At 33.7% G+C, this 23,957-nt stretch overlaps 1 protein-coding gene across 11 annotated transcripts in view; it reads left to right on the forward strand.

The window, feature by feature from the left end:
- The window catches only part of POSTN (periostin), an 81,580-nt gene that overhangs the window by 740 nt on the left and 56,883 nt on the right, over positions 1 to 23,957 (forward strand). For all 11 annotated transcript variants that reach the window (XM_053708421.1, XM_053708417.1, XM_053708425.1 and 8 more), the window contains exon 2: positions 615 to 713. In XM_053708421.1, coding sequence (XP_053564396.1) covers positions 615 to 713 — 99 coding nt within the window. The remainder of the gene's footprint in view (positions 1 to 614; positions 714 to 23,957) is intronic.

A 23,957-nucleotide genomic window follows, 5' to 3' on the forward strand; every position in this document is an offset into this window, starting at 1 on the left:
AGAATCCTTATGAGTACTGCAGATATCCCTGCACCAGCTATTAAAATATTAAGCACAATATGCAGATAATTCTTCTTATACAACCTGAGCATGTCTTTATTTAAGATATTGAACAAAGTAACAGCTGCAAGTCTTTAAATCAAACATTGCCAGACTAAATTTAAACATTTCACCTTTTTCTAATGTGCCCCTCTTTTTCAGACTTGTACTACACTGTTTGGTTAGCTGTGTTTGGTATCCCAAGCTTTTAGTGATAAGCATACAACACAGATGACTACATTTCAGAAAAGAAGGGTCTTTCAGACAAAGAACTAACCTTTCACCCTTTTCCGAAGCACATGCTAAAGTCATAAAAAGCTTAGTTTGGTGTGGTTTACAGCATGAGCTGTAATGGATGACTGCCACCAGGGCAAATCCTATAAAACAGTTTTACATGTTCCAGCACCACTGTTAAACAAATAAAACTACATTTGAACAAAAAAAAAATTCCTCTGTTTCTCCAGTTGTTTAAAAAATAAAAAAAAAGTTTGTTTTGACTTTTTAAAAAACAAAATAGCTATGGAAGGAAACAAAGGGGGAAAGGAAATAATCTATTTATGTTTTGTTCCTTATAGTCCAAATGTCTGTGCTTTGCAACAAGTCATGGGAACCAAAAAGAAATATTTCAGTACCTGCAAAAACTGGTATCAAGGTGCTATCTGTGGCAAAAAAGCGTAAGTTTTTTTTTTTTATTCATAATTAATTCATTTATTTTTATTTATTTTAAATAATCATGGGGGAATCAAGACATTCTATACCTATGTTAATTAAATATACTTGATAACTAAAACATTGTATTAATTTTTTATTACTGCAATTACAGGGATGGCTGGAATTTGCCTAAAGTGTATTGCAGCATGTTATTCTATACATATATTGCAAAAAATATACATCTATATTTTTGTTAAATATCTGCTAACTCAACATTTTTGAGATTCTACTGAGATTTTAATAAAAGATGAGGCACATTTGCATAACTTAAATAAAATAATAAATATATATAAAACATTTTTTTAAAGAAATAAGTGTTAACACATTTATTTCAATATCAAAATTTATAAATTTGAGTTTTGCCATATCCTTAAAGGGACATTATACACTATTTTTTTTCTTTGCATAAATGTTTTGTAGATGATCTATTTATATAGCCCATTAAGTTTTTTTTTTTTTTAAATGTATAGTTTTGCTTATTTTTAAATAACATTGTCTGATTTTCAGACTCCTAACCAAGCACCATAGTTTTAGGAGAATACCGTCAGATACCTACTCTAGCTTGCTCCTGTTTGTGTAAAGGGTCTTTTCATATGCAGGGGGAGGGTCTTATTTCCCACTTGTAGTGGACTTTCCAGCTACATTTTCCGCAGAGCTAAACTGAGAGCTTCTAAGTAAGTTTTTAAACAGTTTTTTATACTGGATTTTTATATCAGTATCTGTGCATCTTATTCTTTATAGCAGAGTCTATTACATGCAGTTATATGAAAATTGGTGTATACTGTCCCTTTAAATTCCCTACAGAATTTTTTTCAAATATTTTGATTTTAATTTTGAAAGTCAAAATGTATACTTTTTTGATTCAGATTTAAAAAATGGTTCACTTTACATATCAAATTTACTTTCTCTTGGCATCCTTTGTTGAAAGTTACGTCATTTTCATTAATGCATACTGAGGTAGGCTCAGATTGTGCATGTGTATAACATTGTTGCAAATATTGCTGCTATATAGTGATCAAGGCACATGCACATACCTTAGCCTACATGAATATGTTCCCATGGAAAGGGGCTAACCTTTAACAAAGGATAACAAAATATAACTAAACTGAAAATAGTTTTAATTGATTAATATATTTGAATCATGGAGTTTAACTTTGACCCCCATGTCCCTTTAAGCATTTTATTACCAAAATATAAAGTTAAATTAATAATTGAAATGGAATGAAATTAATAGCTAGAAATTTAAGGTCTGGTGTACTTGATCTAGAAGTTCCCTTGGAGCGTTAGATTTTTTGCTAAAACATTGCACTTAATTATTATTATTATTATTATACTTTATTTATTAAGCGCCAACATATTCCGCAGAGCTGTCCATGCATACAATTCATTTAAATAAAACAATACAAGACTTGTAAGATACAGGACAAAATTTACAAACACATACAGGAGGGATTAAGGGCCCTATTCCTGTGGGAATTTACAATCTAGCGTTGCAGATTTGTTGAAGGTTAAGGTTGTTTCATATGTGTGATTCAAGACCTAGCAAGTCTTTAAGTGTCAGGAATTTCTGACATTATTAAAAAGAAAGAAAAACAAATAGAATTCTAAAAATGTCTTTAACCAATCCTGGTGTTATTGTTTATAAATAATGCAATTAGAATAATTTTGTTTAAATGAAATAGCTAACTATAACAAAACACAGTAGTTAGGTACATTATGAATATTACATCATTATTTATCTAAAGCAAGGCTAGGTAGTTGTATAAAAGTATTTTTCAATACCTGCTGGTCCAGTCACATTATACAATTTACACCCACCTCTTCATGACCCTGAGTGTTGCACACATAACTGCCTATGAGGTACATACCTGCAAATATACCTAAATCTCTCTTGGTACCTATGCATACAAAAGCCTTTGTTTTAAAACTATGAGAGGCGAGACTAATATGTTTATGGTCGTCCTTATTTAAATTAGTTATTGAAGTATATAAAGCATATATTTATAATGAACAACTATATTTTAAAGACTAAAAACATTAAAGGGACAGTAGGGTCAAAACTAAACTGTCATGATTCAGATAGGGCATGCAATTTTAAACAACTTTCCAATTTACTTTTATCATCAAATTTGCTTTGTTCCCTTGGTGGTATTTTTGAAAAGCTAAACCTAGCTAGGCTCAAACTGATTTCTAAACAGTTGAAAACCGCCTCCTAGCTCAGAGCATTTTGAAAGTTTTCACAGTTAGACTGTGCTAGTTCACATGTGTCATATATATAACATTGTGCTCACTCATGTGAAGTTATTTAGGAGTCTTCACTGATTGACTACACTGCATGTCTGTCAAAAGCACTTAGATAAGGAGGCTGTCTGCAAAGGCTTAGATACAAGGTAATCACAGAGGTAAAAAGTATGTTAATATAACTGTGTTGGTTATGCAAAAACGGGGAATGGGTAATAAAGGGATTATCTATCTTTTTAAATAAGAAAATATTTGGTGTAGACTGTCCCTTTAACTTTTCTCATTGCCAAAGCACATAGGTTACATGAAGCTTATTAAAACTAGGCTTTGAGTTTTCTTTTTCCCATTCGGATAATAACTATTAAAGTTCAAATTAAGGGCAGGTCCATAATGATCTGGACATTTTGTGATTTGTGTGTGTTGATCCAGGAGAAAGCAAGTAGAACCCCCCCCCCCCCCCAAAAAAAAAAATGCAAATAAATCTTACAAGTGAAAACTTGTTTCCTGAAGCCAAGAACTGTGTGTAAGGTTTTTCTGTGGGTTTCTTTTTTTTTACCTTTTACAGATAATTATAACCATATGCTTTTACTATGTGCATATGTAACCCCTTTCTTAGTTATCATTTGGTTTATTCCTGGAAACGTATCTTTAATGTGGTAGTTCCGTTCCCTTACCACAAGGTGGTGGGATTTTTATGGGCTCTAACACCATCTCATTAAAAATGTTCATTTTACACTGAATACCAATAAGTGACAAAGTAGTCCTTTGATTTAAGATTGTGTAAGGCTTACATTCATATTTGTCTGGAGGGAAATACCCTCTCTCCCATAAATTTGCTTCTTATATTTAAAGGGACATTGTACAGTAACATTTTTTTCTATTGACCCATTCTACCTATTGTAGTGTATTAAATTGTTTTAAAAAAAATTAGCTCATTTTCCTTTATTCTTTTTGGACTGTTGAATTCAACAGTTATACTGAAAATTTAAATATTGCAGTACTCGCTATAGAAAAGCTATGTAAACAAAAAGCATCAGTAACATTCAACCTCCTGGAAGCCCAGCACAATTAAAATAATGTTACTGCTGCTGCTTAGAGTACAATGAACTCTTATTAGCTGCCTGCCAGTGCACATTGTCTCTTTAAGCATAAGCACCTAATTCAGTCTCACTTTTGAGCCACCATTTTTAAAACAATGGGCCACATGTGTACGACTTACTTAAATTCTAAGTAAACACTATAAAACATCAATCAAATCCCCATTAGTTATTTGTACTATGAATACATTTATAAATTGGTTATTAGTACTATAAAAAGTCTATCTCTTATCATGTTGATAATGAGAAGTAATTTCATGGTTTAATACAAAGTATTTACAATTTGTTCTCTGGGTCTGTAGGGAAAGTAGAGAATAATTAAAAAGACTAACTTTAATCTTATTTTTAATATATATCTGAAATGTTAAAAATGTTTAACGATTGTATAAGTGGCTTTCTCTGTACTAAAAGACACACTAGTGTAGTAATAAAATCATCTTAATTAAAGCATTTAACTATTATACTGTTTGCATTGAACTATGTATTTAACACTCATAAAGGGGATAACCACATAGTCAGTTTGCTCAGGACATGCAATACAGTGTAGCTTCTGAGCAGGACAATGTAGATTAATTGGTGTCTATGTACATATGCCGTTTACTGGCCATATATTTTGCTCAGGGCACCTTATAGGACTATAACATAGTTTTAGGCAAACATAAGTGCAACAATAAAATGGCATGCAATTTCACTTTTATATTACCAATTGCTAAATCACACAGATTTTTAAATAAGTGATATCAACACCTATGCAACAATTAAAAAGATGTTTAAGGATTTGTCTCAACTCCACTAGAGGGCGATCAAATTCCTTATATTGAAACTGGTATCAGAAGTCTCAGTTACATTTAATTTAGTTAAGATTCAATAAATAAATTCACTTATTAATTAATAAAAAAAAACTATTATTCATTAAACTTTATCCTGCATGTGCAGTATTTCATGAGAAATGCATATTTGTTAGACAGAGACAGACAGACATATAGATAGATAGATAGATAGATAGATAGATAGATAGATAGATGATATTTCTGAATATAAATACTTATAATATGTATTTATTATAATTTAATTGGAGTTGTCATTTTTATATAAAATTCAAAATTAGATGATATTGGTTATCAGTAACATCAGCAACAATTTTCTATGTCTAAATTGTCTGTAACATTTCAGAATCTGAGATTTAAATAAATGCTACACATATTCCCACAAATTTGATTGTCAAGCCAGATTAAGCACATTATTTACACAGGACTCTTCTCAATTGAATGTGTTGTATGGATTAGACAAATGTGTCACAGAACAAAAAAGTAAATAAGATGACTTTTATATACAGCACTAAAGGATAATTGTAGAAAGTAACATCTGGTATTCTTCACATTGAGGCAAGCATGTTATTTCAATTTTGTTTCATGTTCTACGTAAGCAAAAAGAGGATATAACTTCTAAAGTAAATTATGATTGCACTATGATAATAGTTGATTGCTAAAACAGAACTCTGCTAAAGCTTAATATAGTTTTATTTTTTTATGTTAGCACAGGGCAATCTCAACTGATTCCTGTGGACAGATTTCTTACTGGCTATAGGTACAGCTCCCCAAACTCTGTGGGTGGACAGATGTTAATGTAAAAGGCAGTTTTACTCAGGACTGAATATAATATACTCAGTTGTCATGTTAGATTAGGAACAGTGCATTTCCCTTGCCCAATATGGTGATGAAATATCCTGCATATGAGTAGAGTTTATATAAATCTGTTTCCAAGGTCAGTAAATAAATTAGAGAGGCCCCTGCAATCTACTGGGGTTCTGCTACATTTTTTTTGCTTAAGAGAGCAGCCATCCTTTAATGGATTTAACGCCAACATTTGTCCTAGCACGGGACATGGCAATATATAAAAAAAACCAAAAAACTAACTTGCAAATTCAGAAACCAAAAAAATACATAGAAAACATGCTCATGTACCGTATAGTTGTTATTGGGTTCTAAAGCAGAGGTAGTTATGGATATTGGATTGCAGAACTATGATATGTATATTCAAAACTGCAAGTATATAGAAAGGACAATATTAAATTCAAACATACAGGAATTTAAGGTGTTTCAATTATTTATTCTTATATTTTTTTTTCTAAATGATTTTTTTTAAATTTATTTATTGTTTTTTCCTCCCCTACTCTCATATCCATTTAATTTTTAAGGATATTTGTGTGACTGTGCTGCTTTTCACTAAGTTGAACAGACATATTATACAACCTCTCTACAATTCTCTCATTTTACACTCTGCACTGTACTAGTAGAGTGACTAATTACACCATATAGAGTCTCTTTATCTATTTTGGCTATCTGAATTCCATCAAATTATAATAACTAACTATAAAGATTTATTAAACTGCTTCTTTAGCATCTCTGCCAGGTGGCAAGATAAATTACCCCAAACATTCTCTTGTTCAGGGTGATAGAGTGATAGACATACCAACTGCACAAGAGCAGGGTTGGCATTGCATATGAGAGCTCTTGTGCAATGTTAAATGTTCCTATGCAGTCCTGTAGCACAAGTGGCGATGGCAGAACAACCGGTTCTCTACTAGTGATGTCCCGAACTGTTCACCCGCAAACGGTTCCCTGTGAACATAGCTTGTTCACGTTCGCCGCCGCGGGCGAACATATGCGATGTTCTATCCGCCCCCTATTAGTCATCATTGAGTAAACTTTGACCCTGTATCTCACAGTCTGCAGACACATTACAGCCAATCAGCAGCAGACACTCCCTTCCAGACCCTCCCAGGTCCCGGGCAGCAGCCATTTTAGAATGATTGTGATGCAGCTTTTGAAGAGAAAGGAGGTTTATTGTTGCAGCTCCTGATTTTATATGGAAATTCATAGCTAGGCTAGTCTATTCAGTCTCCTCTAAAGTCCTGAAGGACTCATCTGATCTCTGCTGAAAGGACAGCACCCCAAAAAGCCCTTTTCAGGGCTAAATTTTTTTTATATTTTTTTTGCATAGTGCTAGAACTCCAGTCGTTTTTTTTTTGCATTTGCCTGCCTGCCACCAGCCTGTGTGCGAGCCTCACAGCATATATTGTGCCAACTTGCTCACTGCCACCACTCATATCTGGTGGTTTTACATTATTTTAAATTAAAAAAAAACAACTTTTACATTAGTTTGCTAATTGCAAGTTTAATCTAATTTTATTTTCCATCAGGTCTGTGTGCCAGGCCTACAGCAAGCATATACTGTGATTAATTGTTCTGTGCAACCACTCATATCTGGTGGTTTTACATTATTTTAAATTAAAAAAAAAAAAAACTTTTACATTAGTTTGCTAATTGCAAGTTTAATCTAATTTTATTTTCCATCAGGTCTGTGTGCCAGGCCTACAGCAAGCATATGCTGTTATTAATTGTTCTGTGCAACCACTCATATCTGGTGGTTTAACATTATTTTAAATAAAAAAAAAAAAACTTTTACATTAGTTTGCTAATTGCAAGTTTAATCTAATTACATTTACCATCAGGCCTGTGTGCCAGGCCAACAACAAGCATATACTGTGATTAATTGCTCTGTGCAACCACTCATACCTGTTGGTTTAACATTATTTAAAAAAAATAAAAAAAACTTTTACATTAGTTTGCTAATTGCAAGTTTAATCTAATTTCATTTACCATCAGGCCTGTGTGCCAGGGCAACAGCAAGCATATACTGTGATTAATTGCTCTGTGCAACCACTCATACCTTTTGGTTTAACATTATTTAAACCTTTAGGGGTTAAAAGCAGACTCTGCATCAACTATGTAATTTGCCATGGGAGTTTTGACATGGATCCCCCTCCAGCATGCCACAGTCCAGGTGTTAGTACCCTTGAAACAACTTTTCCATCACTATTGTGGCCAGAAACAGTCCTTGTGGGTTTTAAAGTTGCCTGCCTATTGAAGTCAATGGCGGTTCGCGCAGTTTGCCGGTTCACGAACAATAGCGGAAGTTCGAGTCCGCTGTTCGTGAACCGAAATTTTTAGGTTCGCGATATCACTATTCTCTACTTGAGAACTTGTCCATCTGAAATCCTGATACATTTCCCCCTATATATTGTGTAAGGTCTTGATTTGATCTTGAGATGATCAGTCATCTTCTTCTAGCACATCTCCTTGGTTATTGATCCTAAGAGTTTAGGAGGCACTTGCTGTGTAACTAAATATATATTACATTAAATGCCATCTTCCTAAAAAGGATATATATTTTATCTGCTGCATTTTTACACTGTAAATCTGTGGTTACCATTTTTGCTACTAAAGACTAATAATCATTTATCCTACTTAAAAAATACTTTTCAAGAAGTGAGATTTGTTGGCTAAAAAAATAAAGGTTTACAAAACCGAAAAAGTAATCTGCTAATGGTTTTCAGATAGATTTAAATGGGGTTACAGTCCAGTGCTATAGCTCTGGTGTTTAATCCGAATGTTGCTTGAAATTATGTTTATTCATACAATTGTGATAGCACAGAATTAGAAAAAAAACAATTAAAGGGACATTAAACCCACATTTTTTCTTTCGTGATTTAGATAGAGCATGCCATTTTAAACAACTTTCTAATTTACTTCTATTATCTATATTGCTTCATTCTCTTGATATTCTTTGCTGAATAGCATATCTAGATAGGCTCAGTAGCTGCTGATTGGTGCCTGCACATAGATGCCTCGTGTTATTGGCTCACCCATGTGCATTGCTATTTCTTTAACAAAGGATATCTAAAAAATAAAGCATATTAGATAATAGAAGTAAATTGTAAAGTTGTTTAAAATTGAATTCTCTTTCTGAATCACGAAAGAAAATATTTGGGTTTAGTATCCCTTAAAAAAACACGTTTTTTTAATGTAAACAGACCTGTGAAATAATTATTTTTACATTGAAATTCAGGCATAATGCGGTCTAATTATTTGTCAAACCATATAAATGGCATCCTGCATATTTGTCAAGTTTAGACATTTTTTTAATTGAATCCCCTGTTTGTACTCAGATGTAATTTTACAAACTAAATCTGTCTGTTCATATTTGTTTTTTAATTTCTGTGGCAGAAATTTGGGTGGGTCATAACTTGTATCACAATAAATGAACTAGTGAATATTGCAAATGTCTTTGAAAACAAATAAAAAATACAAAATGTCACCATTTTTACTTTATACATAATAACATTCATTTATAGTCTTTATAATTTTAACAACTTTTATTTTACTGTTTCTTGCCCTTTTTTCATATTTTAAGAGGTAAACACTAAGCAGTGGGTTATGCTTCATAGAACACATTGTAATATGCATTATTCCTCATTTTAAAAGGACTGTACCTCTTTCGTTCTTTTGTTCGCTCTTTCTTTCTTTCTATCTTTCTTTCTTTCTTTCTTTCTTTCTTTCTTTCTTTCTTTCTTTCTTTCTTTCTTTCTTTCTTTCTTTCTTTCTTTCTTTCTTTCCTTCATTTGTGCAGGGTACCATATTTCCTGTCACAGACCCTCAAGGAGGCTGTGGTCTTTACATTTGAAGTGGTTGCTAGGAGACACCTACAACAGACCCAGTCATTTTTTTGCCCATGTTCATTAGAGGACATCTGCTGCAAAAATCATGTGACAGTAGAACTTGTTTTATAATGGTAGCTCCCTTATTTTGGCTATACAGATATTTTTTTAACTAAAATAGTGCTGTTTTATATCCCTTTATTGTACTGATCTTGGACTGCTTATCAAGAATAGCCACTTGATTACAGCGTTTTAAATCTGAATAAACTCTACATTACCCATAAGAAATTTGTAGTTGATCAATTGAAAGTTATGGCTTACTTAACTACTACTTACTAATCAATTAACTTATTTATATAGCAAATTTTATGAATTTCTCTTTCATGAGATATTGTAAATCTTTCTTTGTTTTTGCTTAACCTTAAACATGTATTACCATTCATGAATTATCACGAGCCTTTTCCTTTTTCTAAATATTTTCTATTTTGAATTGTTGCTGTATAATCTGGAAAACAATATGCTACAAAATTAACATTTTCTTTAAAAGCCACAAATTCCTATTTTAAACTACTTAAGAAATATTGCCTTCACCAATAAAGTATCCCAAAAGCTACTGTATTTTTAGAAAGCATTTCAGCTTACAATACAAACTTAGAAATAAGAAAGCTATATTGGTGAAAGATCATAGTACATTCCAGCAAAAAAACAAAAAAAAACAACTAAACTACTCTGAAGGGATTTGGACAATTACATTACTGTACATATTTCCTGAGCACTAACCCCATGGGTATAAACTTTGCCACAGAATCAAGATTTGAGTAAACTTTTGCCTAGATGAACATCTGATAGCTATTAAAAAAACACATGGCCAAACAAATCCAAACCTCAACTTTTCAAGCAATTAGCACATTTGAATTTAAAAAGGACATTTTCTTTGTGTAACTGAGAAAAATGTCAGGTTAACATAACACAAAAGCTAACCATATTTATCCTAAGTATTATTTAACTTACCAAGAATAAAATAATTACACTAGGTAAAAAACACTAGCTGATCACACTAAGTGTCAACTTTAGGGTGCAATGGTGGTAGCCAATACAACAAAAAGGATTAAATTAGATCCCAAAATGTATAGTGTGGAATGAACCAATATAAATGCTATAGCCACTAAAGGATTAATATGGTGTTAATTATAACATTTGTGATGTCCCAGTGATAATTATGGATATCAGCAATAAACGTGATGGAGTCTCTATGCAATATAGATACCAGTCCTTAGAAGGATCCAAAGATGTATAAGTCCTCTTGATGTGAGTGTTCTTGCTGCTTTATATATACAGCTCCTCCTGTGTTGATCACACCCCAAATCTAGAGTCAGCTCTTTGCCAGATATAACGACCATGATACAAACTTTCTCTGTGAACAAGATCACAAAACAAAGGCGCCTCCTAGTGTGATACGGTGGATATAAATGGATAGATATAGATGCTAAATGAATACTCACAAGTGGAGCAGCACCCAATTGTGCTAAATAAGGCAGACTGGGAGCTTGCAGTGTCTCAGCTCACTGTCTCAACATTAGTGCCGGTATCCCTGATGTCCTCAGTAGATAGAAATAAGCTCAGACTCTCAATAATGGTATTATAAAAGAACCACAATTTAATGGCAAATAAAAATCAGGTGGTCAACCATATGACTCTGATATATAAAAAGAACAGATTGCAACGCATTTCTTAGACTACTGTCTGTTTCATCAGGCAGCCTATTTCTATCTTCCTTCTGCCAGTACTTAAGATGGCAGGGACAATTGTGGGGTGGGGGAGGGAAGGGAGCTGTTTGGGAGGGATCAGGGGGTGGGATGTGTCAGGTGGGAGGCTGATCTCTACACTAAAGCTAAAATTAACCCTGCAAGCTCCCTACAAACTACCTAATTAACCCCTTCACTGCTAGCCATAATACACATGTGATGCGCAGCAGCATTTAGCGGCCTTCTAATTACCAAAAAGCAATGCCAAAGCCATATATGTCTGCTATTTCTGAAGGGGATCCCAGAGAAGCATTTACAACCATTTGTGCTATAATTGCTCAAGCTGTTTGTAAATAATTTCAGTGAGAAACCTAAAATTGTGAAAAATGTAAAAAAAAATTTAATTTGATCGCATTTGGCGGTGCAATGGTGGCATGAAATATACCAAAATGGGCCTAGATCAATACTTGGGGTTGTCTACTACACTACACTAAAGCTAAAATTAACCCTAGAAGCTCCCTACATGCTCCCTAATTAACCCCTTCACTGCTGGGCATAACACGTGTGGTGCGCAGTGACATTTAGCGGCCTTCTAATTACCAAAAAGCAAAGCCAAAGCCATATATGTCTGCTATTTATGAACAAAGGGGATCCCAGAGAAGCATTTACAACCATTTATGCCCTAATTGCATAAGTTGTTTGTAAATAATTTCAGTGAGAAACCTAAAGTTTGTGAAAAAAATTGTGAAAAAGTGAACAATTTTTTTTATTTGATCGCATTTGGCAGTGAAATGGTGGCATGAAATATACCAAAATGGGCCTAGATCAATACTTTGGGATGTCTTCTAAAAAAATATATATACATGTCAAGGGATATTCAGGGATTCCTGAAAGATATCAGTGTTCCAATCTAACTAGCGCTTATTTTGAAAAAAGGTGGTTTGGAAATAGCAAAGTGCTACTTGTATTTATTGCCCTATAACTTGCAAAAAAAGCAAAGAACATGTAAACTTTGGGTACTTTTAAACTCAGGACAAAATGTAGAAACTATTTAGCATGGGTGGTTTTTGGTGGCTGTAGATGTGTAACAAATTTTGGGGGTCAAAGTTAGAAAAAGTGTAGGGTTTTTTTCCATTTTTTTCTCATATTTTGTATTTTTTATAGCAAATCATAAGATATGATGAAAATAATAGTATTTTTTTGAAAGTCCATTTAATGGCGAGAAAAACGGTATATAATATGTGTGGGTACAGTAAATGAGTAAGAGGAAAATTACAGCTAAATACAAACACCGCAGAAATGTAAAAATAGCCTTGGTCCTAAACGGACAGAAAATGTAAAAGTGCTGTGGTCATTAAGAGGTTAAAAGAACATAAAACTACTCTATAAAAAAAAATCCAGCATTTAGTGCCTGACCATCTGTCCCTAACAACAGTAATTAGTAATACTATAGCAGGATTGGACAGGGGGCCATGGCAAATGAATGGTAAGACCCTCCTGTACATCATTACAAACAAAGAAGCTTATTAACCAAACAATATAACTCACTCCCCCATACCTGCACCTTTATTTGTGCCTAATGAACAAATTAACTAATCAATTTTGTCAAGCAATCACTAGTTTTTTATACATTGCATCCAATAATGTATTCAGCTGTTCGTATAATAAATGACTCGATAAATCAGCGAAATTCAGACAAATCTCCAACTTTTAAGAATCCGGAATGCACATCTATATTAAAAATATAGTTGGTCAGCTCCAGAGAAGCAATGCACTTCCGGGAGGTAAATCAAGACATCTGGTGAACCATTGGCAAGAAACATGAGAGTTGCCACCAATCACCAGAAATCTTTCAGTACATTTTCTATTCCTGGTTTTTAACAATGAATACCAAGCAGTGCCGGACTGGGAATAAAAAGCAGCCCTGGAAAAATTGGAGACCAGCCCTATTTTACAGTGACTCAGTATAATGCATCTACCCCATTTTTATTAAATGGGATTACTGGGATACTCCTTCCCCCTATAATTTATAATAGAATTATATTATATTTGATTGTATTAATAAAAGTGCCAGATTGTGGTTATATACGCACCCTACAACCCAATTGCATCCAATAATCACCCCTTTAAATTTTATATTTCCCGCCCTATCTGCTGCAGCCCACCGGGAAATCTCCCGGTATCCTGGTAGGCCAATCCGGCCTTGATACCAAGAAAATTAAGTAGATTTTGTAACAGAAGTCAATTGAAAATTACATGCTCTATCTGAGCCATGAAAGTTTAATTGTTACATTCATATCTCTTTACCATTTCTGGCGTTGAATGATTTTCAACAAATAGTGAAGATGAATTGATCTTCAAACTACTACTGTGACATGCATAGAAATGTGCAGTTTGAAACTTTTCGGTACATTAAAAAAGAATTCAGTTTTCTAGGGACATTTTTTTTAGCGCTCTCAATACTGTAAATGGATAGCGCAGAGAGTGATACTACGGAAAAGATCTTGTGTAAAGTTTTTAAACGCTTAAAAATATGCATAACAAAACGTGAAAAATATATTAAAATAATGTAATATAATTGTTCAGATAAAAGTACTATTGATTTAACTCAATCAGTGTTAGCACAAATATTTTTGCACTGCACTTGCCAATAATGCAGAATGTTGTATAACAAAAAATGCTTTCAGTACATTGCTGAGCGAAGCATATATATATATATATATATATATATATATATATATATATATATATATATATATATATATATATATACCTAGCAGAAATAATCCTGGATAAAATCACTAGTTAAATGCATGATATTTAAGTTAAAGTGCAGTGAAACTAAATGCAATGAACACTCTGTAGGGCATATACTTTGTATTTTGCCTATTGTTTGCCTTAATAATGTAAAGAATAAATCCAGAATTAGACGTCCTACTTATGTAGATTAGATTGTAAATAATAGAGGAAACTTTATCAAGCACAATTACTAAATCTTCATTTTTCACTAATTAAAGAAGCATGCATATAAACTAAGCTATACACTTATAATATAGATTATTTTTCCTTTTGACTGTAAAATAATTATTAACCATAAAAACTAATGAATTAAGGGGAGGTGGAAGAGGCTGTACCGGATATATTATGAATACATTGTTCCTTACTGTGTTTCACATTTTGGAAGGCAAATAACAGGGTAGAGTTGAAATACATGCATTAACAATAAATGTAACCTTACCTTAAGCCTTATTTCATGGAAATATGTTGAAGGTTACAGTACCTTAAAATGATCTCATCATAAGTGTGCTGGAAATTAGATATTTTCCAGACTTTGGTCTTGGAATAAGACCAAACATATCCCTAGTGCTCTACTGTAGACTGTATTTCTTTGTTTCAATGTTGAGGGAGAGAAACACTTTTATAGTTAAAATGCACGTTGGCTAGACTTCACATAGAAAACTCCTAATTAAATTCACTGCCTACAGCCTAGTTGGTTTAGATAATGAATTATAGAACTTTGTTAAGGTATTGTTAATCAATTTGCAGACTACTTTTCTTTTAATAAGCCAAAGTGCAAATTCAGCATGTTTTCAGAAATGGTACAGTACTTAAAGAAATCCTATGTGACCTATTTTTCTGTGGATAATGTGAATAACAATTGTTTCCAAACCTTAAACCGTATTTCTGCATGTGTAAGCAATATTTTTTTTTTACATTTTCTCATCCTTCTGTATCTGTTTATAAATCACATTTTGGGCTAGCCTTTTTAGAATTGTTGGACTAATGTCAATATTAAGAGGTTCAAGTAAACAATTTTAGTGTTAAATGTATTTCAATTATTGTATTATAATTTAAATAAACTCACTAAAAATGTATCTTTGCAATAAAGCCAAAGTTGGGCTATTAAATATGCAAGTGGTGCTTCAGAATACCCTGTATTATTTTACAAAACAAAAAAGGATAATGAGCTGACATCTAGCGATATACTAAAATTTTTACAAGGTTAACCTGTCCCATAAAGATATAAAAAATAAACACTAATCAATAAAGGTCTACATTCTATGAGCTCAATTTATCAAGGCTTCAACCCTCAATCCACTTGTGTCTGCACATCAAAATATGAGCAAAATACAGTTTTAAGTTGTATCAAAGATCATCCTATCCAAAACAATGTTTTTTTCCCTTGCGCCCAGATTTGTATTTGCATCTCATCGGTTTCACATATTTTCCACCTGTATTAAGCCAAATCCGATCAAAGTCTCCAAGTTATCACAATGCGTAGTCTGAATGTTGCGTCAAAGTATCTGGATAGTAAATCTGTTTTCACCACCTTCTTTGTTACAAATTCAAAACTCTGAATAGAATGAGTCTAACAAGTGTCAAATGAATGTGTATTCTTAACATGTCTGCATCTGCAATAAAATTAAACTTAAAATAATAGACATTCATGAAGTAGGAATGAATATGAGTTGGAATATACAAACATAGTCTTATTTTATAATTGTACTTGAAGATTGAAGTCTTGCTATTTACAGTTGCAGCAAGCCTTTTCCTTAAAAAGTGCTGTAGACAATGGCTTGCTTTAGCAAAGGGAAGACATTATCCATCAAATACAAAGCATAATGGTGCCAAGATTGTTTTTGCCCCTTTGTGGTCTTGAAGCTCTAACAGACTGTAAGATAGAACAGAAGTTCCAACTTTCAATGTAATCAATTCTGATGCTGTTTGGCCAGATACAGAACTATTTGGAGACAATCACTTTCAGAAAAAGAGCTATCCCTGGCATTTTGAAATTGTTGGTCGTTCTGCATTTCAGGGCCACTGGGTCATTCCAATATGCTTCCAAAGTTGTGGTCAGTAGAAGTCAGTCTATATTGACTGTGTAAGATGCCATGCACACAATACTTAAGCATCACGTTTAAGTCCCTGAAACATCCGAGGAATAGCAATCAGTGAAACAATTTATTCCGTGTTGCTGGGTTTTTTTTCACGACTACTATTTTCTGGGTCTATCTGGGATGTATGCTTGTTTTGAATGAAATGCTAGAGGCAATGTAATTATATTTTGCTTGTCCATCCAACTTTAGCGGTTCTTTATGTAACTTTTCCACTAATATTATAATTAGAGAGTTAATTAATACTCTTGTCTGGCTTCTAATTTATCAATCTTTGCCAACCTTTGTGCCTAATTTGACTGAAAGATATATGGTGTTTTTTTAGATAAATGTTGGTGTTGGATAGTAATTAAGAGGGATCAAAGTGACATAGACATTCTCGCTTGCCTTTGCTCCTACTTTTTGATACTTTAATAAATTTACCCCTATGAATAACTAAGATGCATTCACAGCGACTGAGACCTTGCAGTTCAGGCTTGCAAGAGTCTGCAACTCATTTGTTCAGGGTGATTGACAGACCCTGCTGTCACACAATTTGTTGCCCAAGGGCAGGGGGCAGGATCGAACAACAGAGTTCTTCTGCAGTGTTAATTTTTGCCAAGTTGGCTTGAGAATTTGTCTGCCTGCAGCTTGATACATTTTCTTGCTAGACTCACTAGTATCAGTCTAGGTATAATGGTGAAAAAGAGGTCATCCTGCCTCAAGTTTTGTGTGTTTTATATATTATCATCACTGTTTGATTTGTTATACAGAGCCACCACTTTGGTATGTTATATCTTGCAGAAATTAACCATTATAGTTATGATAAATTAGACTAACAGTATAGAATTTGATGTGATAACAGTTACTCCATCATTTTAGATAAATAGTTATCTGTATCTGCTTAACATATCCCTAGAGCATTTTGTTAATAAGCAGTTAATGCAGGGTATATCATTTCTGGGGTGGGAGTGGCAGCAAAATGTTTCATTACCTGTGTAGCCAAAAATCCTAGCAACGTTCCTGTTTTATAACAATGAAGTTGATCACATTTTTTTAGTGGGTTTTCTTTTTAAAACAATCACAATTGCAAGTTTCTAGCTGGTTTTATTAAGCTAAAAATGTTGCCAAAAAAGCTTTATTTTCAACATGGAGTCAACGTTTTTTTAGAGATCACAACCATTTTCCCAATACTTTTCAATGGGTTTTCATTTATCAAATTTGAATGGTAACATTATTGCACTGGAGTAAACCTAGTAACTTAAGCAGTTTCATGGTTAACAGTATGAGTACTGTTAGATCATTTTCTAGAAGGTATCAGTTGTGTCCATTTTCTTGGAATTCCACACTTTAAAGAGGAAGTAAACTCAAAATGTCATTGCGCATAAAATGTTTTTATTATGTTTAATTAAACAACTCATTATTAATTTATCCTGCTTTTCCTGTAATTTAAAAGGACATGGAACCCAAAATTGCTCTTTCATGATTCTGATAGACAATACAACTTTAAACTACATTCCAATTTATTTCTATTATCTAATTTGCTTCATTCTTTATATATCCTTTACTGAAGAAATAGAAATGTGCATGGGTGAGCCAATCACACGAGGCCTCTAAGTGCAGCCACCAATCAGCAGCTACTGAGCATATTTAGATATGCTTTCAACAAAGTATTTCAAGATAATGAAGCTAATTAGATTTCATGACCCTTTAAATCTGAAAATTGTAGTGTTTCTGAATACTGAAGCTTGACAAACTTATTTGCTGCACAGTGGTTGGTTGAAATTTGCAGAAGCTTTATATTTGCCCCTAATTTGCCACAACAAGGGAAGTAAGATAACCAGCATTCAAAGGGCTTGTGAAGGGTTGTGTCATGGGGGTAAATTTATTAATGTGCGAGCAGACATGATACGATGTAGCGTATAATGTCCACTGCACATCGATAAATGCCAACAGCAGTTCTGGTTAACTGCTGGTGCAATGCCGCCCCCTGCAGATTTGTGGCCAATCAGCCGCTAGCAGGGGTGTCAATCAACCCGATCGTATAGAATTGGGTTGATTTCTGTCCGCCACCTCAGAGCAGGCGGACGAGTTATGGAGCAGCGGTCTTTTCAGGCTCACCGGAAACAAGGGGCATCAAGCTCCATAAGAAACTTGATAAATTGACCCCCTAGACTGCAAAACTACGTATATTTTATTTTTAAAAAAATAAAAAAATAAAAACATTTTACATGGTAATTCTCCAATGCTTAATCATTTAATCCCTTTAGATCAAGTTAATCCACCTACTGCCTAGGAACAACTTCTGACAGTAATTACTTTTTAAAGACTTTTACTGACATGTAAAATTAACTCGTACCAATGGCAGCTATTAAGTTAACTATTAACTGTTATACAGATTTTTAAGTTAAATTGATATAATACAAGAAGACACTAACAGTGAAAAGCTTCAGGAGTACATGACACCACACACAAATGTAAAACCTAGACAATTAACACTTTCAAATTTGATTATCATACATCACATTGAATTTAAACAAATGCATTAAAATTGTCAACTATAATGATCCCTAGTCTATTCTAGTTACCCTTTTCTTATTAAATAATTGCAAATTCTAATGGATAAAACTGCAAGTTATCTGATAATTTAGCTCACTTTTTCAAGTTTCTAGGTTTTGGGCTGATTCTCAAAAACTTGCCAACAAGGGGGCATGGTTATACATGTATCACTAAAGCAAACACATCACACTTTATTATACTGATTTACTTTATGGAGTTCAGAGATTTTTAAGACATTTTTTTATGGGTTTTTTTATATTTTTTACTGACAGTTTTTATTATGTGTTTGCATTTGTGATTGTATTCTTGGGATTACAATTTTTTTTAAAGGTATTGGTCTAACTCAGTTATGATATTTTCTTACTACAAACATATTTACTAAATTGTTCAACATCTAAGTTTAGAGTGGCACCTCTGAATAGATAAGGTTTATTCTACAACAAACAAAGAAGTACAAGAAGTTGCATTTGTCAAGGTCCTTCTCCACCAGGATCACATATATTATATATATATATATATATATATATATATATATATATATATATATATATATATATATATATATATATATATTTATTAAAATTCCTTACTTAAGTATATAAAAGCAACATAAGGATTGGACATCCTCAATCTATTAAAAAAACATATTCGTATAGGTCAGATCATAATATTGCTCACATACACATAATAATCAATTACCAATTTCTTGGATGATTTAAAACTACGATAGTAAGCAAGTATAATGCAATCAGGCACTTCATGGTTGGTTAAACCCCGCCGAACAGAATATCCAAGATAACCGTGTTAGCAAATTTAATTATATTACACATGTAATATACAAACACTTGATGGTTAAAAAACCTGCCTGTAACGTTGTAAGTGCATGCTCAAGTGTTGCAAAATCATTTTACATAAAACTGACATCTTGTTATATTGAATGTATTTATTTAGTGGTGTTAATATATAGGAGCTATCTTCGGCTATTGTCCTGTAGGGCCATGTATTACTTGGTTATAATGCTTACAAATATATTCCAGTAAGACAATGAGACATCTGCGTCTATTTCCTATCTATTAGGATTGAATGAGTCACAATTTGCTGTTTTGATCATTCAAGAAAAGGGAGATATATATATATCAATGGCTTTTGCTAAGGTGATATGCTCTATGAATGGATTCGGTTTAACAGGAATAATACTAGACACAACTTTAATTTACTACTTGGGAGAGATTGTCCTTGTAGTATGACAAAGGCAGTGAAAATCTTGTTACCCCAGTATTTCAGAGAATTATAGGAATTAAGTAGGGAAATTAAATAATCTAGAGTATAAATATTACCACAGCTGTGGCAGTAAAACAATCTATTTTTAATCAAATTTGATAAGGAATTAGATAGATTTTGTAATATGATATATGTGATGTAATCTTCACTGTTCAGAATTGGGTAACCTGGTGCTTTATGAATTAAAGATAATAATAATAATAATAATAATAATAATAAAGCACTGGGCTATGAGTTTGAGAGCCTTTCTGCCTTTAGACCACCTTGTATAAACATACACCTACTTCATATTGTGCATAAGAACAGGACACACCTCTCCCTTTGTTTAAATTTGTTAATTAAGTATTGCAATGTAGCATTAAATTGCAGTGCATATAGTGTTCACTCTTAAATGTTTTGTTCCTTTGTGTAATTTGTTACTGTAACTTGTGTAATCTACCCTTGTGTACCTTTGTATAGACCTTTTTAAAATGTTGGTGCTTTATAATGACAATAATATGTGTTGGCACTGAAGTATAGTTGCATATCTCCCAAGTATAATCTGGATGGAACCCATGGCTAAGAAGTAAGAAGCAGAGTAGGAACTATCCTAGAGTTTGTCAGGAATCAGGATGTATTGGACGTGTAGCTGGGTGTTTCTGGGCAGGGATTGGTAGAGAGGCAATAGATCAATGGGACAGACTGGGATTATTCAGTGAAATGCGTGATGGTTGAGAGCTTAATACTCTCCTTTTTAGTCATGTACATGCCTTTGCATCTGTGTTAGGTATTTATGAATATGTGGCTGTTTTAATGTGACAAGATGAATTGAGTACTCTTGGCAAAACTATAATGGGATAATGTAAATCCAAGAACATATGAGATAAATATTAAGTAAGGACTAATCAAGACCACTGAACCAATGGCCAACTCTAAATATGATGTAAACTAGCTAATATGGGGAGAACAATACTTCTAAAGATGTATTGCAAGTTAAGAAGAATGATTTCAATATACTGGATTATGGCTAGTGGGTATAAGGATGTGTTCAAAGTAAAGATTAGCCTTAGAATAATATTTAGATTAACTTTTACAATTATATTAGTTGTTAAAATATTGAAAATATAAGTGCAAAGTTTTAGTTTCTATAAAGTAATTTCTTTTTTTTGTCTTTTTTTAATTTATTTATTTAAGTCCAACACAAATGAAAAACAAAGTTCATTATATGCAGGCTGCACGAAGTCAAGATACAATATCACAAACAAAAGGAACATGCCACGAAGGGCTGCATATAATCAAATATTATATAGCGTGTATACTCAAACTTGCTACTCATATTATTTCAATTATCTTAAATTCTGTTTCATAGCTGTGTTGGAGTTTTCACATTTTATATTTGGATTAAAAAAAATAAAAAAAAAATTATTGCACTGAAGCAGACAAAACGACAAAAAAAAAGAAAAAAAAAAAGGCACCCAACGCATCCCCCCCACCGAACATGGCCTATAAAGTAATTTCTATAAAGTAATGGGGGCCATCATGTTTGAACTAGATTTTTATTGATCTCTGTTTGTGCAAGCAAAGCTGTGTAGAATTATTTTTAGATTATCCTATGTACCACACAGTCTTGTTTGTACAGTCTTTTGTATTTATATCTGTCCCTAACTTAAGTTCAAACATGTTGGTGCCCATTACTTCGTAGAAGCTCAGTGCAATTTAGAAATACATAATTAAACATTTTATATTACAATCTCATTCTATTTAATATCCCTTTAATGTAAGAGCTTTACACATTGGGGCAAAATTACAAGTGGTGGCAAACTAAGTAGTTTGAAGAAAATCTAGGTAAAATAATTTGCTTTTCTCCAACATAGGTGTGTCCGGTCCACGGCGTCATCCTTACTTGTGGGATATTCTCTTCCCCAACAGGAAATGGCAAAGAGCCCAGCAAAGCTGGTCACATGATCCCTCCTAGGCTCCGCCTACCCCAGTCATTCTCTTTGCCGTTGTACAGGCAACATCTCCACGGAGATGGCTTAGAGTTTTTTAGTGTTTAACTGTAGTTTTTATTATTCAATCAAGAGTTTGTTATTTTAAAATAGTGCTGGTATGTACTATTTACTCAGAAACAGAAAAGAGATGAAGATTTCTGTTTGTATGAGGAAAATGATTTTAGCACCGTAACTAAAATCCATGGCTGTTCCACACAGGACTGTTGAGAGCAATTAACTTCAGTTGGGGGAACAGGGTGCAGTCTCTTACTGCTTGAGGTATGACACATTCTAACAAGACGATGTAATGCTGGAAGCTGTCATTTTCCCTATGGGATCCGGTAAGCCATGTTTATTAAGATAGTAAATAAGGGCTTCACAAGGGCTTATTAAGACTGTAGACTTTTTCTGGGCTAAATCGATTCATTATTAACACATATTTAGCCTTGAGGAATCATTTAATCTGGGTATTTTGATAAGATTATATCGGCAGGCACTGTTTTAGACACCTTATTCTTTAGGGACTTTCCCTAATCATTGTCAGAGCCTCATTTTCGCGCCGGTATGGCGCACTTGTTTTTGAGAACAATGGCATGCAGCTGCATGTGTGTGGAGCTCTGATACATAGAAAAGTCTTTCTGAAGGCATCATTTGGTATCGTATTCCCCTTTGGGCTTGGTTGGGTCTCAGCAAAGCAGATTCCAGGGACTGTAAAGGGGTTAAATATAAAAACGGCTCCGGTTCCGTTATTTTAAGGGTTAAAGCTTCCAAATTTGGTGTGCAATACTTTTAAGGCTTTAAGACACTGTGGTGAAATTTTGGTGAATTTTGAACAATTCCTTCATACTTTTTCGCAATTGCAGTAATAAAGTGTGTTTAGTTTAAAATTTAAAGTGACAGTAACGGTTTTATTTTAAAACGTTTTTTGTGCTTTGTTATCAAGTTTATGCCTGTTTAACATGTCTGAACTACCAGATAGATTGTGTTCTGACTGTGGGGAAACCAAGGTTCCTTCTCATTTAACTATATGTATTTTATGTCATAAAAAAATTTAGTAAAAATGATGCCCAAGATGATTCCTCAAGTGAGGGGAGTAAGCATGGTACTGCATCATCCCCTCCTTCGTCTACACCAGTCTTGCCCATACAGGAGGCCCCTAGTACATCTAGTGCGCCAATACTCCTTACTATGCAACATTTAACGGCTGTAATGGATAATTCTATCAAAAACATTTTAGCCAATATGCCCACTTATCAGCGAAAGCGCGACTGCTCTGTTTTAGAAAATTCTGTAGAGCATGAGAACGCTGATGATATGGTTTCTGAAGGGCCCCTACACCAGTCTGAGGGGGCCAGGGAGGTTTTGTCTGAGGGAGAAATTTCAGATTCAGGAAACATTTCTCAACAAGCTGAACCTGATGTGATTACTTTTAAATTTAAGTTGGAACATCTCCGCGCTCTGCTTAAGGAGGTGTTATCCAATTTGGATGATTGTGATTATCTGGTCATTCCAGAACCACTATGTAAAATGGAAAAGTTCTTAGAGGCCCCGGGGCCCCCCGAAGCTTTTCCTATATCCAAGCGGGTGGCGTACATTGTTAGTAAAGAATGGGACAGGCCCGGTATACCTTTAGTACCTCCCCCCATATTTATAAAATTGTTTTCCTATAGTCGACCCCAGAAAGGACTGATGGCAGACAGTCCCCAAGGTCGAGGGGGCGGTTTCTACTCTACACAAGCGCGCCACTATACCCATAGAAGATAGTTGTGCTTTCCAAGATCCTATGGATAAAAAATTAGAAGGTCTGCTAAAGATGTTTGTTCAGCAAGGTTCCCTTCTACAACCAATTGCATGCATTGTCCCTGTCACTGCAGCCGCGTGTTTCTAGTTTGATGAGCTAGGAAAGGCGATTATTAGTAATTCTTCTTCTTATGAGGAGA

The sequence above is a fragment of the Bombina bombina genome, chromosome 3 (genome assembly GCF_027579735.1).
Source record: "Bombina bombina isolate aBomBom1 chromosome 3, aBomBom1.pri, whole genome shotgun sequence".
Taxonomy (NCBI): Eukaryota; Metazoa; Chordata; class Amphibia; order Anura; family Bombinatoridae; genus Bombina; species Bombina bombina.